Consider the following 13076-nt stretch of genomic DNA (forward strand, 5'->3'; position numbering starts at 1 on the left):
TATTATGTTTTGAGCGGTGCATAACACTTTCCACACAATGTATTTTGTATAGATAGTGTTGTGCGCGGCACAGTACATTCTATTGAAAATGTGCTATCGTCTTTGTAATAGAAAGTGTTGTGCGCAGCACAGAACATTATAATACAGAATAAACATGGAATTCATTAAAAATTTCAAGCACAAGAAATAATGCAAATTCCATAATTAAAAATAATTCCAAGTTCAAATGATAGCCTGTTATAGGAAATTTGAATGGAGATTATGACCATATCTTGAGGGAAAGAATTTTTTTTTTTTTTGGAAAAAGGGAGGGGGGCTGGAAAAAAATTGGGGGGGGGGGGTAAAAAAGAAATTGTGAGGGGGGGGGGGGGAATTTTTTATCATTTCAGATTTTTTGCAAAAAAAAGGGGGGGTAAACATTTTTTGGGGGGGTAACAAAATATTTTTTTTGGGGGGGGGGGTCAATTCACAACAGCATAGTGTATTGCACAAAAGCAAAAAATTGAATATAAATTCAAATCATATAACATTCTAAGTTCTTTGGTTACAGTTATTCTGTGTCAGAAACCTATTATGTGTCAAATATTTAATTACAATCCAAATTCAGACCTGTATCAAGCGCGAATATTGTGTCCATTTTTTCCCCAACTGTTCAGGGTTGGACCTCTGCTGTTGTATCCAGCTGCGCTCGGCGAAGCAATTTATTGAAATCTGATTTTATTTATCTCACAGATTTCACACTGATAATGAGTAATGGGATAACTATATTTGGTATATGGCATCCTTTCAAAGTCTACACATCCGTCAAACAGGGATCAGAATTTCAACTTTAAATTAAACATAAATTAAATAATGAGCAGTAAAGCAGAGGTGTGTTCTCTTTTGTAAATATCAATCAATATGACACAACTTTTCCCAAATCAGTGATTCAGGGGAGGAACTATTTAGTACACACAGTTCTTATTCATATATCAAAATATCCAACAATTAAAATAAAGGAAAATAAAACAATATTCTGTAAAAAATTTAATAACACACTAAAAAACATGAAGCCTCTGTAGGTAAGAAATAATGATATGTTATTCACATTTACATTTAGGTTATAAATGGTGTAAAGTTTTACTACATTAATTCATTTAGTAGTTTCATACTTCTTGCAATAATAGCTTGCAGATTTTTACTTATATTTCTGCAGTACTGAATACTTCATGTTATTGGGAATTTGGGATCCCTTGAACATCTCAAGTACACCATTATAATTCAATTATAACAATTTTCAACCACCAGTTCTAATTTAAAAATACTAAAAAAAAGATATCAGATCATTAAATGACCATAAATGCAGTAAAATTGAAAAATAATTGTACAAAATTATGACTTTTGACTCACATGCTATAATATATAAAGAGTTTGTAACTTTAAAGACTTATAATCAATCAAAATATTAGGATACTATTTTTGTTTGCTTCAAGCAAAAAATATTTTACACATGAAGTGTTTTTGTTATTATCTTACTTGATGACAAAAATTAAATTTGAATATGCTTGTGCTCTTTCTCTATTTAGCTGCAATTTTTTTAGCTAAATCCCTGAATTATTGCATCATCAAATCAGAGTTTATGTTGATATTTTATGAAAGGTTTCTATCAGATATTTAAAAATAAATTATTTTAAATGGTTGACAGCATACAATTTTCCATTGTCCTTGATTTTATAGGGCCAAATAAACCTCAAAATGTGTTTCCTTTCCAATGTCTAGTTTTTAAAAACTGTAAGGCTTGATTGCATATAAATGATGGGTCTATTTGGTCCATTGGTCTAAGTAGTTCATCTGGTATGATAGTTAGCTTGTCAACACTGAGGTTATGACTTCCAACCCTGCTCATGGCAAGGTGTGGTTGTTATTAATTGGTCAGAAATGTCAGTTTTCCAACCATAAGTCTGTGGTTCTCTCCTGATACTCTTGTTTCCTCCACCAATAGAAACTGGCTGCCATGATTCAGCCAAAGGCACTGAAAGTGGAGATAAACACAAACAAACTAACAGATAAGCAAAACATATTTATGTATTGATAGTTCTCGAAATTTTAGAAATTGAGTGTAGTAAATGAAAAGTACTATCATAGTCACTGATTATCACTCCCATCAATGTGCAGCATTTAGAATCTACATGTGCCTAGTTTGTTGTAGACAAGCCTTATTCACTCAAGTAAAAAACCAGTTGTGTATATTTAATTACATCATAGTTGGAGCATATTCACAAATTGTTCAGGTGTTATAAAAGACTTTGATGGAGCCATATCTGGATTTGAACAGGGATGTCCTTGTATCTGAAAGAAAAAGGAAACCAGTGATAATCTATGCATATCTGTTAAGTATTATGTAGTTAAGAAAAGAAAATGGGATTTCAGTGAATTACCTATTCTTCCAAAAGATTGAACATCTAATGCAACATACACAGTTAAATGAAAATAAAAGGAGATATTGGTTATACGTCAATGAGATAGCAACACAAAGCTAATAAGCAAATGACATCTAGAGGTCAGCATCCAGTCTTTAATAATAGACGGGTGTCTACACAATATGTCAATCTCTGAATCATATGTGTTTAACAAAAATGAATGAATTTAATAGAAACCAGCAAAGATCTGCCATTAACAATCAATTCTCTAAATGAGTTTTAAAAAAAAAGTCTTTTTAATCATTTTTGATAGATCTATTTGGGTTTGTTGATTATTATTGTAATTGAGAAAGGTTACTCACCCTCCAATATAACTTCCTACAATTATAGCACAAAACAACCTCGTCTCCATACGCCTCCGTAAATGTTAATTTGAACCGCCTGTTTGAATAAAATTATATTTCTGTATTAACAGTCTTCACTGATGCTGGACAAACATGTTATACACATTAAAATATAAAGTTCCGTGGTAAATATCACATGCATTTTTAGGATGAGAACATTTTCAACAATAATGAATTATGCAGATTCAGTCTCTAGAGTAAATAAAGAGGGATGGAGGGAAGGAAAAAGTAGTTAGTTTTGACTATATATCCATTAAAGAACTGTTGTGAGTTGGGTTCTCTTGCATGCAGAGATCTGGGTATTCTACTGATACAAGCATATTTATTGTCCTCATTCCGACTGGAATAAATTAATGATTTCTACGTTAAATTTACTTGTTCCAAATTATTTTTATGACCACAAATTGAAATCCATTAAACTTGCTTGGGTCCTCTTCAACCTCATACTTTATTTAAAATTGAGAATGGAAATGGGGAATGTGTCAAAGAGACAACAACCCAACCTTTTTTATTCGACCTGATGAGTCTTTTGTAGAAGAAACGCACATCTGGCGTACAATTTTTTAAGCCTTGTATCTATGATAAGTTTATTCAATATAGTTGGCATAGAAGCTAGGTATTTACTTACCCTTTACATAAATAAAACAAATGTATCCAGTTAGTGTCACTGTCATCCAAGTCATCGGTAGTAAGTGAAGAAACTTGTTTTTCCGAGAAATGGAGCAAGCATAACTGTTGCCATAGTAACCAATCTTCACATATGACATTGAGATAGCTACAAGCTTGTCCCAGGTTAAGAATATCTTTAGGATTGGACAGTTTGGAAATAATGTTGTAAATGCTTTCTTTTGGTAGATCTAGAAACATTGGCTTACCATCCTCTTCTCTCTGAAATTGCAGTATAGATAATAAGATCTTAGATTTGACTATGGTTATTGGATTCAAAGTTAAAAGTTCTGTTTATTTATTTGTAATGCATGTTCTGTGGTAATTATACTTGAAACTTTGACTGAGATAAAAACTTTATCCCCTAGGAAACATCGGAAGTTTTACAATCCCTAATAACTAGTTCAAATCCAGTATTTTCCATAATTGAAGATATTCGAGGATTTCAGTGAATGTGGAAAATTAATAATGTAAGAATTCAATTTGCCTGAAATAAAGATTTATTCAAATATCATAATTATTGAAATTATAAGGTGAGAATATTGTTATTTTTGTAGGGCCAAAAGAGCCTCTAAACGGCCTTCTCTCTAATGCATAGTTTTTAAAAACTGTAGAGCTTAATTGCATATTAATGATGGGTCTGGGTGGTCCCTTGGTCTAAGTAGTTCGTTAACTCGTCAACACTGAAGTTATGACTTCCAACCCCGCTCATGGCGAGGTGTGGTCGTTTTTAATTGCACACCCAAGGTAGTAACAACCCCTGGCCCTTTCCGACCAAGCATAATATACAAACCGGTGTTATTTCAAACATGTCCAATCGACATAGAAGATTGCTAACTGTCTCCTTATGTTTGTTCCACAACCGTTTACTACCAATTCTATTCCTCTCTCCCTTTTCCAAAGACGTCAATGCAGTCCTCAACAGTTTACGTACACAATTAAGATTTGTTTCAGAAGACAAAGCTGAAAATAAAGCATTAAAATTGAGAATGGAAATGGGGAATATGTCAAAGAGACAACAACCCGACCAAAGAGCAGACAACAGCCGAAGGCCACCAATGGGTCTTCAATACAGCGAGAAAATCCCGCACCCGGAGGTGGTCCTCAGCTGGCCCCTAAATAAAATTGTGTTAAACATGTTTTGTGAGATCTCAACCCTCCCCATATACCTCTAGCCAATGTAGAAAAAAGAAACACATAGCAATACGCACAGTAAAACTTAGTTTAAAAGAAGTCCGAGTCCGATGTCAGAATAGGTAACAAAAGAAACTAAGCAAAATGACAATGATACATAAATGAACAAAGGACTACTAGCAGTTACTGACATGCCAGCTCCAAACCTCAATTAAACTGATTGAAAGATTATGTCTTCATCATATGAAAAACAAGTACAATCACTCCCGTTATGGGTTTAGTATCATACCATCATAAAATATATGAAAAGAACATAACCCGTATCATGCCAACAACTGGTTTTAGAATAAATGTGTTTATTTCCGATGCAAAGACCCTATGAGTGAATCAATATTAATACCAAAATATGCAATCCTTAATGACTTGACAACAGTAGCGTAGCTATATCCTTTCCGAATAAGTCTGTTTAAAGGTTTGGTTAGCTTTTGAGGTGAATGCCGACATTTTTGTGCTTTGTAAAGAATATTACCATGAAATATTGGATGTGAAATACCTGAACGTATAAGATGTGCAAACATTAATTTCAATGGAAAACTTGCCACTTAAAACATGCCTGTATATATATAATTTTTTTAAAACAGAAGTCTGTTGATTTTGGGGAATTGAACGTGTCAGAACTTGTTATATGTGAAATGAGGCTGGAATTTTTCTGGCTTGTCTGAGTGAAGGAGACATCTTTTTGTTGGTTTTTTTTTTGTCAAGCACACTGAAAAATCATTTATGAACATTACAATCATGGATTCAGCTCTTTTATGGGGAACCAACTATGAATTATTACGATTATAAAATCAGAACAAAAGAACCGAAAAAAAATTATGTTGCTTTGAATTTCTGTATTCTGAATTATTAAAAAGAAATTTGACCTGTGAACACATGGAAAGAAGATACCAATGAGGCAATAATAACCCACAAGTGAAAGAAAGAATACATAATGAAGAAAACAAATACGACGAAAAGACAACAGTCCACAAACCACTAAACAAGACTGAGCAACACGAATCCCAATAAAATATCTTTGGCCCAGGGAGGGCAAACAGTTTCCTTTCTACATGAGGTACCCGTCGTAGTGTTCATATAGCAAGTACAAATTTGGTGGCACCAGGTCACATTCGACTCATCCCGTGCAATTGCTATCTGCAGTCTTCCTCAGTATTACTTACAATCATATAAAACATTTACCAAATTGCAGTGTGAATCATTCAACTAAATTGATTAATTAGTAAAATATTCTAACAGCTAGTAACTAAAGACTACAGTAAGTTTGAAATTAATATAAAAGAGACGGCGAATTGATAGTAGGTTAGATGCAGGGTGGTATTTGCTATTGTATTGTTATTTGGGTGGTTTTTTTTTTAAATTAACAAGATTTTTTGTTAATATAAATTGGTTTTGCAAATGCACTGCTACTTGCCGAAGTCTAGATTCAGCAGTAGGATTATCATTTTTATCATTTGATGTGTTTAGTTATGGGTTACGAAGTCTAGATCCAGCAGTAGGATTATCATTTTTATCATTTGATGTGTTTAGTTATGGGTTACGAAGTCTAGATTCAGCAGTAGGATTATCATTTTTATCATTTGATGTGTTTAGTTATGGGTTACGAAGTCTAGATTCAGCAGTAGGATAATCATTTTTATCATTTGATGTGTTTAGTTATGGGTTACGAACTGCAATTTAATGGATATTTATTTCATCTGACTCGATTTGAATGCACTTGCATTCAATACAGAGTAATTGGATGAAAGGATAGACAGTTTTTTCTAAATTAATAAAAAGAATTAACAAAACCATTTAATTAAAATTTTAAATAAAGATAACTTTCCACTTGATTAATTTTAAGATTTGTTTATTTGATAGTGGAAACTATAGAATTTCGAACCCCATGAAACATGACAGCGTTATAGCTACTTTGTCTATAAAAAGTGGGACTTAAAGACAAGTAAGAATTGTAATTATATGGACTCGTCCCAAATATGCATGAAAGATTTGCCACTGTTACCCCAATCAAGATCAACCATTATTTTTATGCATAGACAAGACGTCACCGAATATGATAGCGGGTTTGATTAGATGAGATAGCTAGAAGGATCTGAAGAGTGAGTGGTGCGGGAGAAAAACGAATTGTGGGTGCCTCTGGAAAATATGGGTATATTGCATTGACAGCAAAATTATAAGAAAGTTCACCTTCAAATAGCATCTTTTCTATAGCTATAAAAATTTGTTTCCGTGATGTACCACTAATTTTGCTCAGCCCAACTGTTAACAATGATCTGAAAAACTACGAAATGGAATCTCTTTTAGATACAAGTGTGTTATATACTGATTTGTTTTTGTAATAAAGGTTACGCCTGCATGGGTTTAATGTCGACCTAACAGTTTTTGTTGTGATGATAACGTAATTGGAAATTGCATTATTCTTTCTTTGTTGTTTCTCTTGTCAATACTTTTCAAGCAAATCAAAGCTATCTTTTCCTCTGCAGCTACAGAGTATACTGGGACGGTGTTTTGTAAACCTTGTGACTTTTGATATGGCCGTCGTTTTACTGGTATATAATGGTTTAATACCACTGTCCATCGAACCGTTTCCATTTTATTTTGACAATCGTCTTTTAATATTGTCGGTTTGAAGTTATGAAACTTCAATTATAAAAAGTAGGTGTGCGATTTTGTCCTGATATATGGAAACTCAGTACGGTTCCATCGAATGATATGGAATTTGACAACATATCCTAACCTGTAAATTTATTCTTTTTTATACATACTAGTAACTGATTTTCTGATTGGTTATGCTGTGTTTATGTGATTTTTTTTATTAGATAAAGGAGACGGGATCATGGATTCATAGCACAGCTGCCTACTCATGAAAAACACAAGAAAACGATAAGACTGAATGCCAATACACTGTAATACATTGTTGTACTTACATCAGAGCAGTAACGAAATCCACAAATACTTAATGCCACTTTCTCAACTTCTAACTTTTGTAAAGTTTCACTCAAACTTATTGTTATTCGTCTCTAAAATGAAATAACTTATCATATGTAAAACGCCTGATACATCCCACTTGTCTCGGGAAAGAATATAGCATCAAATTGTTTGTGTAAAGAATATTCTTTACGTATAAAAGCATTCCAATGTATTATGATAATTATAAAAAATATTAAATTGTCTTAATTATGATCTCTTATGAAATATTGGCATCCAATATTACTTTTAGTCATATTTAATTTCAAGTGTAGCTTTTGAAATAGCAGATGGGCAGGTAAAAGAACATCTTATTGTGATAGAATCTAATATTAATCATTTTTCATTGCTTTGCTTATTCAAAATTTTACCTCTTCCCCAGTTCCCTGAATTTGATGAATACATGGCTGCCATATATCTTCGTCTGCACTACAAAAGATAACGCATGCAGTTAAAATCAAAGCAAAAAATACATGTACAAGACAAATAAATTAGAAAGAAGTTGCTTTAAATTAACACCAATGGTACCAGTTAATAAGCATCTTTGTTTGTAAAGAAATAAAGGTTCTTTTTGAAGGTGTTTATTGATGTGAAAACTCTGTAGACTCACCCACAGACTGAATAAAATACGAAGGATTTTGTGTAAATGTTGAGCATGAGACTTAGTTTACATATCAATGATCTCTGTAAAATATCATTCGTTGCATATAGGTCCAATTAAATGCACTAAAAGTAGTGTCCAGATCTATACTCCTACAAACCTTGCAGATTATTTCGCCGGTTTTGTTATTCGAAAGAATGCCCAAGGTTTCGAATAACCAAACCTGTACTCGGCCAGTTGCGGATATAAGAACGCCTCCCCCTTTTGACGAAGCAAATATGATAAATGCATAGGCATTTTATCATTTATATAAAACAAAATACGAATATACATATTTCACGTCTTGAACCAAAATAAAAAGGACACCCCACCTTTCAGAACACTGCATTCGCCTTCAAATATCGACGAGCCACTGGAGACTCACGCTGGAGATATGGAGGATGAATATCTTCGTGTCATTTTCACCGATGAAACTGCAGTGATAACTGTAATTTTTAAGAGATACCTGAGTTTTTCGATTCATTTGATTGAATACAGAATACTTATACTAAACAGTCAAGATTGTTGTAATTTTCCACCAAATCAAACTTTTTAGTTAAAGTAACTTAGATATTAAGGGAGAAGGGGTGGATGTCACAGGCATTTGTTTCTGTGTGTTATATTTAAAAGGTATATACCGAGAAGGATTTAGGGGGGATGCCCGGGTCCCCCCTTATGGAGCTACATTTATGGTTAATCCAGACTTTTTACCTATACCACCCAAAATATTGTCTATAGTTAGGGGGCCCGCGGATCATAATCTGATATAGGATTTTTTTTCAGAGACAAGTGCCTGTGGTGGATGTACATTTGCACGTGACCAAAGGAAATATCATGTATTTAAAATGAACATTCCGGCATTGATTGCTACAGCTATTGAATTGTTCTGGAAGATCTTTCAGTAAATTATTCTCTTTTACGTTATCAGAGGCGGATTTAGGGGGCCCAGAGGGCCGGGCCCCCACTTTTGTGGGAAAAATTTGGTTGATTATATAGGGAATCACTGAAGCATGACTGGAGCGGGCCCCCTCTTAGGCAGTCAGTGGGCCCCCTCTTATGAAAATTTCTGGATCCGCCACTGGTTATTGCATACTAGTATGTCAAAATGTTGGCTTAATTATACCTATATATACATCAGAAAGTTAAGACCTATTTTTAAAATCTGAGAATATAATTACCTTTTTGATTAATCTTGAAATAAAATTAAATTTAAACAAGAAATGATTGTAACAGGATGCTGTTACGAAGTCTCCCAAACGAAGCTCCCATAATTCGTAATTCCCAGGGTCGCCTGACATTGGGCAACGTCTAGTGAAAATTGGTTTGGTCCAGTAAAGTTATATGCATTAGTGATGCCTGGGGAATAACCTTGTATATCATTCAAATCATCTTGGCATGACAAACCAGAATATATATATGGTTTAGGGGTGGGGATCTCGACCATTTACAAGATACTAGAACATTGGGGGTGGGGAGGAACCCCTGGGGACTGGCCCTATACGTCATTCAAATGTTCATTACATGACGAACAGGAATATATATGGTTTAGGGGTGGGGATCTCAACCATTTACAAGATATTAGAACATTGGGGGTGGGGGGAACCCCTGGGGACTGACTGTATACGTCATTCAAATGTTCGAGACATGACAAATAGGAATATATATGGTTTAGGGGTGGGGATCTCAACCATTTACAAGATATTAGAACTTTCTCAAATGGCAGGGGGTCGGGATGACCCCTGGGGACTAACCCTGTATATCATTCAAACCATCTTCGCATGACAAACCAGAATATATATGGTTTAGGGGTGGGGATCTTGACCACTTAGAAGATATTAGAACTTTCTTAAATGGCAGGGGGAGGGGGTGACCCCTGGGGACTAACCCTGTATTTCATTTGATGTGCTTTATCATGACAAACCAGAATATATATGGTTTAGGGGTGGGGATCTCGACCATTTACAAGATATTAGAACTTTCTCAAATGGCAGGGGGTCAGGATGACCCCTGGGGACTAACCCTGTATATCATTCAAACCATCTTAACATGACAAACCAGAATATATATGGTTTAGGGGTGGGGATCTTGACCACCTACAAGGTATAAGAACTTTCTTAAATGGCAGGGGGTGGGGGTGACCCCTGGGGACTGACCCTGTATTTCATCTGATGTGCTTTATCATGACAAACCAGAATATATATAGTTTAGGGGTGGGGATCTCGACCATTTACAAGATATTAGAACTTTCTTAAATGGCAGGGGGTCGGGATGACCCCTGGGGACTAACCCTGTATATCATTCAAACCATCTTAGCATGACAAACCAGAATATATATGGTTTAGGGGTGGGGATCTTGACCACTTAGAAGATATTAGAACTTTCTTAAATGGCAGGGGGTGGGGGTGACCCCTGGGGACTAACCCTGTATTTCATTTGATGTGCTTTATCATGACAAACCAGAATATATATGGTTTAGGGGTGGGGATCTCGACCATTTACAAGATATTAGAACTTTCTCAAATGGCAGGGGGTCAGGATGACCCCTGGGGAATAACCCTGTATATCATTCAAACCATCTTAACATGACAAACCAGAATATATATGGTTTAGGGGTGGGGATCTTGACCACCTACAAGGTATAAGAACTTTCTTAAATGGCAGGGGGTGGGGGTGATCCCTGGGAACTAACCCTGTATTTCATTTGATGTGCATTATCATGACAAACCAGAATATATATAGTTTAGGGGTGGGGATCTCGACCATTTACAAGATATTAGAACTTTCTTAAATGGCAGGGGGTCGGGATGACCCCTGGGGAATAACCCTGTATATCATTCAAACCATCTTAGCATGACAAACCAGAATATATATGGTTTAGGGGTGGGGATCTTGACCACTTACAAGGTATTAGAACTTTCTTAAATGGCAGGGGGTGGGGGTGACCCCTGGGGACTAACCCTGTATTTCATTTAATGGGCTTTATCATTTAGAACATTTTCAATTAAAAAGATTGTGTCTATCACAAACGGTTTTCAATTTATAATCATTTGAAAATTTTTTAAAATTAAATCCCATAGGGTTCTATAGTAAAACCCTCTTTTCTTTTTGCCCCTCAAAGTACCCCTTTATAAACCCCATTGCAAAAACAAAACCCTGATTGCACCACTAGACATGTTAGTCTAACATATTGTGAAACCCTAAGTTAATCTGACAAGCGGTTTTGGAGAACGGGTGCGGACAAGTTCAAATTTAAAAGCGGCGGAAGAAGAAGAAGAAGAAGAAGAAGAAGAAGAAGAAGAAGAAGAAGAAGAAGAAGAAGAAGAAGAAGAAGAATAATAATAAGAACTGAGCAAAAACAATAAGTCTTCCCAAACTTCGTTTGGGAGACTTAATAATTAGTACTTACGACATTCTTTCTGAAGCAAGAAGTATCTGACTAGTCTGTGTACCTTTTGCTGCGATATTACATGCAGGTAAGAGCTGTTTAGAAATATCTATTTTAAAACATTACAGGTAAATCTATTAAATTTATTGGTTAGATTATATGCTACTTTCGTTTTGCGCCATTACCATATATGGCAATTTAGTTGTTTACGATACCATATTTGTCGATAAATCAGTATAGGCTCGATCCGCGCTTTAACAGACTAAAGAACGGGTCAATATATATATTGTCTCAGAGACACTTTAAATCATATATTGTAAATAAATACCTGCATACCATATATAAATATATATATAAACAAGTCTAAATTGAAAACAACGTTCAAACCTATGATTGCGTTGGATAAAAACCGCAATTTTTATACGTGTGCATGCAAAACAAATTTCTTGGTAGAGAGGTCTAAATACAGCACAAACAACATTTTCCAAAAGACCAAAAGAGTGAAAAGGTATATTTTAACAAAACGCATTTGACTTGCAGGTCGAACAACTGATTTTCTAAAACCCTGCTGACTGCCATTGGCGATTGCCAAATAAACGGATCGCCAGATGTAACAAAATGGATCTTAACTATTAATTTGATACCAAACAGAAAACAATAAACTTGCGGAAAAGATGGTATACCGCAAACAAAAGGTGCAAAAATTAGTACACCATATCCGAATTTCGACAATTAATGTCTCTTCAGTGATGTTAGGAATCGAAACGGTATTTGTAAGGCCATATAATTTACCTCAATTTAGGGTAGACTCTTGAATTTTGAAGAGTCGAAATAGGATGAACGGATCATATAAACCCGAAGGCAAATATAATACAAGCCCAAACGAAAAAATATAAACAAGTCTAAATTGAAAACAACGTTCAAACCTATGATTGCGTTGGATGTTCTTAAACCCTGCTGTCTGCCATGGCGATTGCCAAATAAACGGATCACCAGATGTATCAAAATGGATCTTAATTATTAATTAAATACCAAACAGAAAACAATAAACTTGCGGAAAAGATGGTATACCGCAAACATGAGGTGCAAAAATTTGTACACCATATCCGGATTTCGACAATTAATGTCTCTTCAGTGATGTTAGGAATCGACACGGTATTTGTAAGGCCATATAATTTACCTCAATTTAGGATTGACTCTTGAATTTTGAAGAGTCGAAATAGGATGAACAAGGCAAATATAATACAAGCCCAAACGAAAAAATATGAATAAGTCTAAATTGAAAACAACGGTTCAATCCTATGATTGCGTCGGATAAAAACCTCAATTTTTATACGTGTGTATGCAAAACAAATTTCTTGGTAGAGGGGTCTAAATACAGCACAAACAACATTTTCCAAAAGACCAAAAAAGTGAAAAAGTAT

The 13076-nt window shown here is 34.7% G+C and overlaps 1 protein-coding gene across 1 annotated transcript; it reads right to left on the reverse strand.

Annotated features, from left to right (window-relative positions):
* Window positions 1–1013: 1013 nt before the first annotated feature.
* On the reverse strand, window positions 1014–11787 carry LOC127711412 (F-box only protein 32-like). Its single transcript, XM_052217438.1, has 8 exons — window positions 11674–11787; window positions 7999–8056; window positions 7588–7680; window positions 6848–6941; window positions 4263–4432; window positions 3432–3691; window positions 2762–2840; window positions 1014–2328 (listed from the first exon to the last, which is right to left on the reverse strand). Exons 1-8 carry the CDS (start codon window positions 11676–11678, stop codon window positions 2239–2241), a joined length of 849 nt encoding a protein of 282 aa, XP_052073398.1. The 5' UTR covers window positions 11679–11787; the 3' UTR covers window positions 1014–2238.
* Between the last annotated feature and the right edge of the window lie 1289 nt (window positions 11788–13076).

The sequence above is a fragment of the Mytilus californianus genome, unplaced genomic scaffold, assembly GCF_021869535.1.
Source record: "Mytilus californianus isolate M0D057914Y unplaced genomic scaffold, xbMytCali1.0.p SCAF_1, whole genome shotgun sequence".
In the NCBI taxonomy this organism is placed as follows: Eukaryota; Metazoa; Mollusca; class Bivalvia; order Mytilida; family Mytilidae; genus Mytilus; species Mytilus californianus.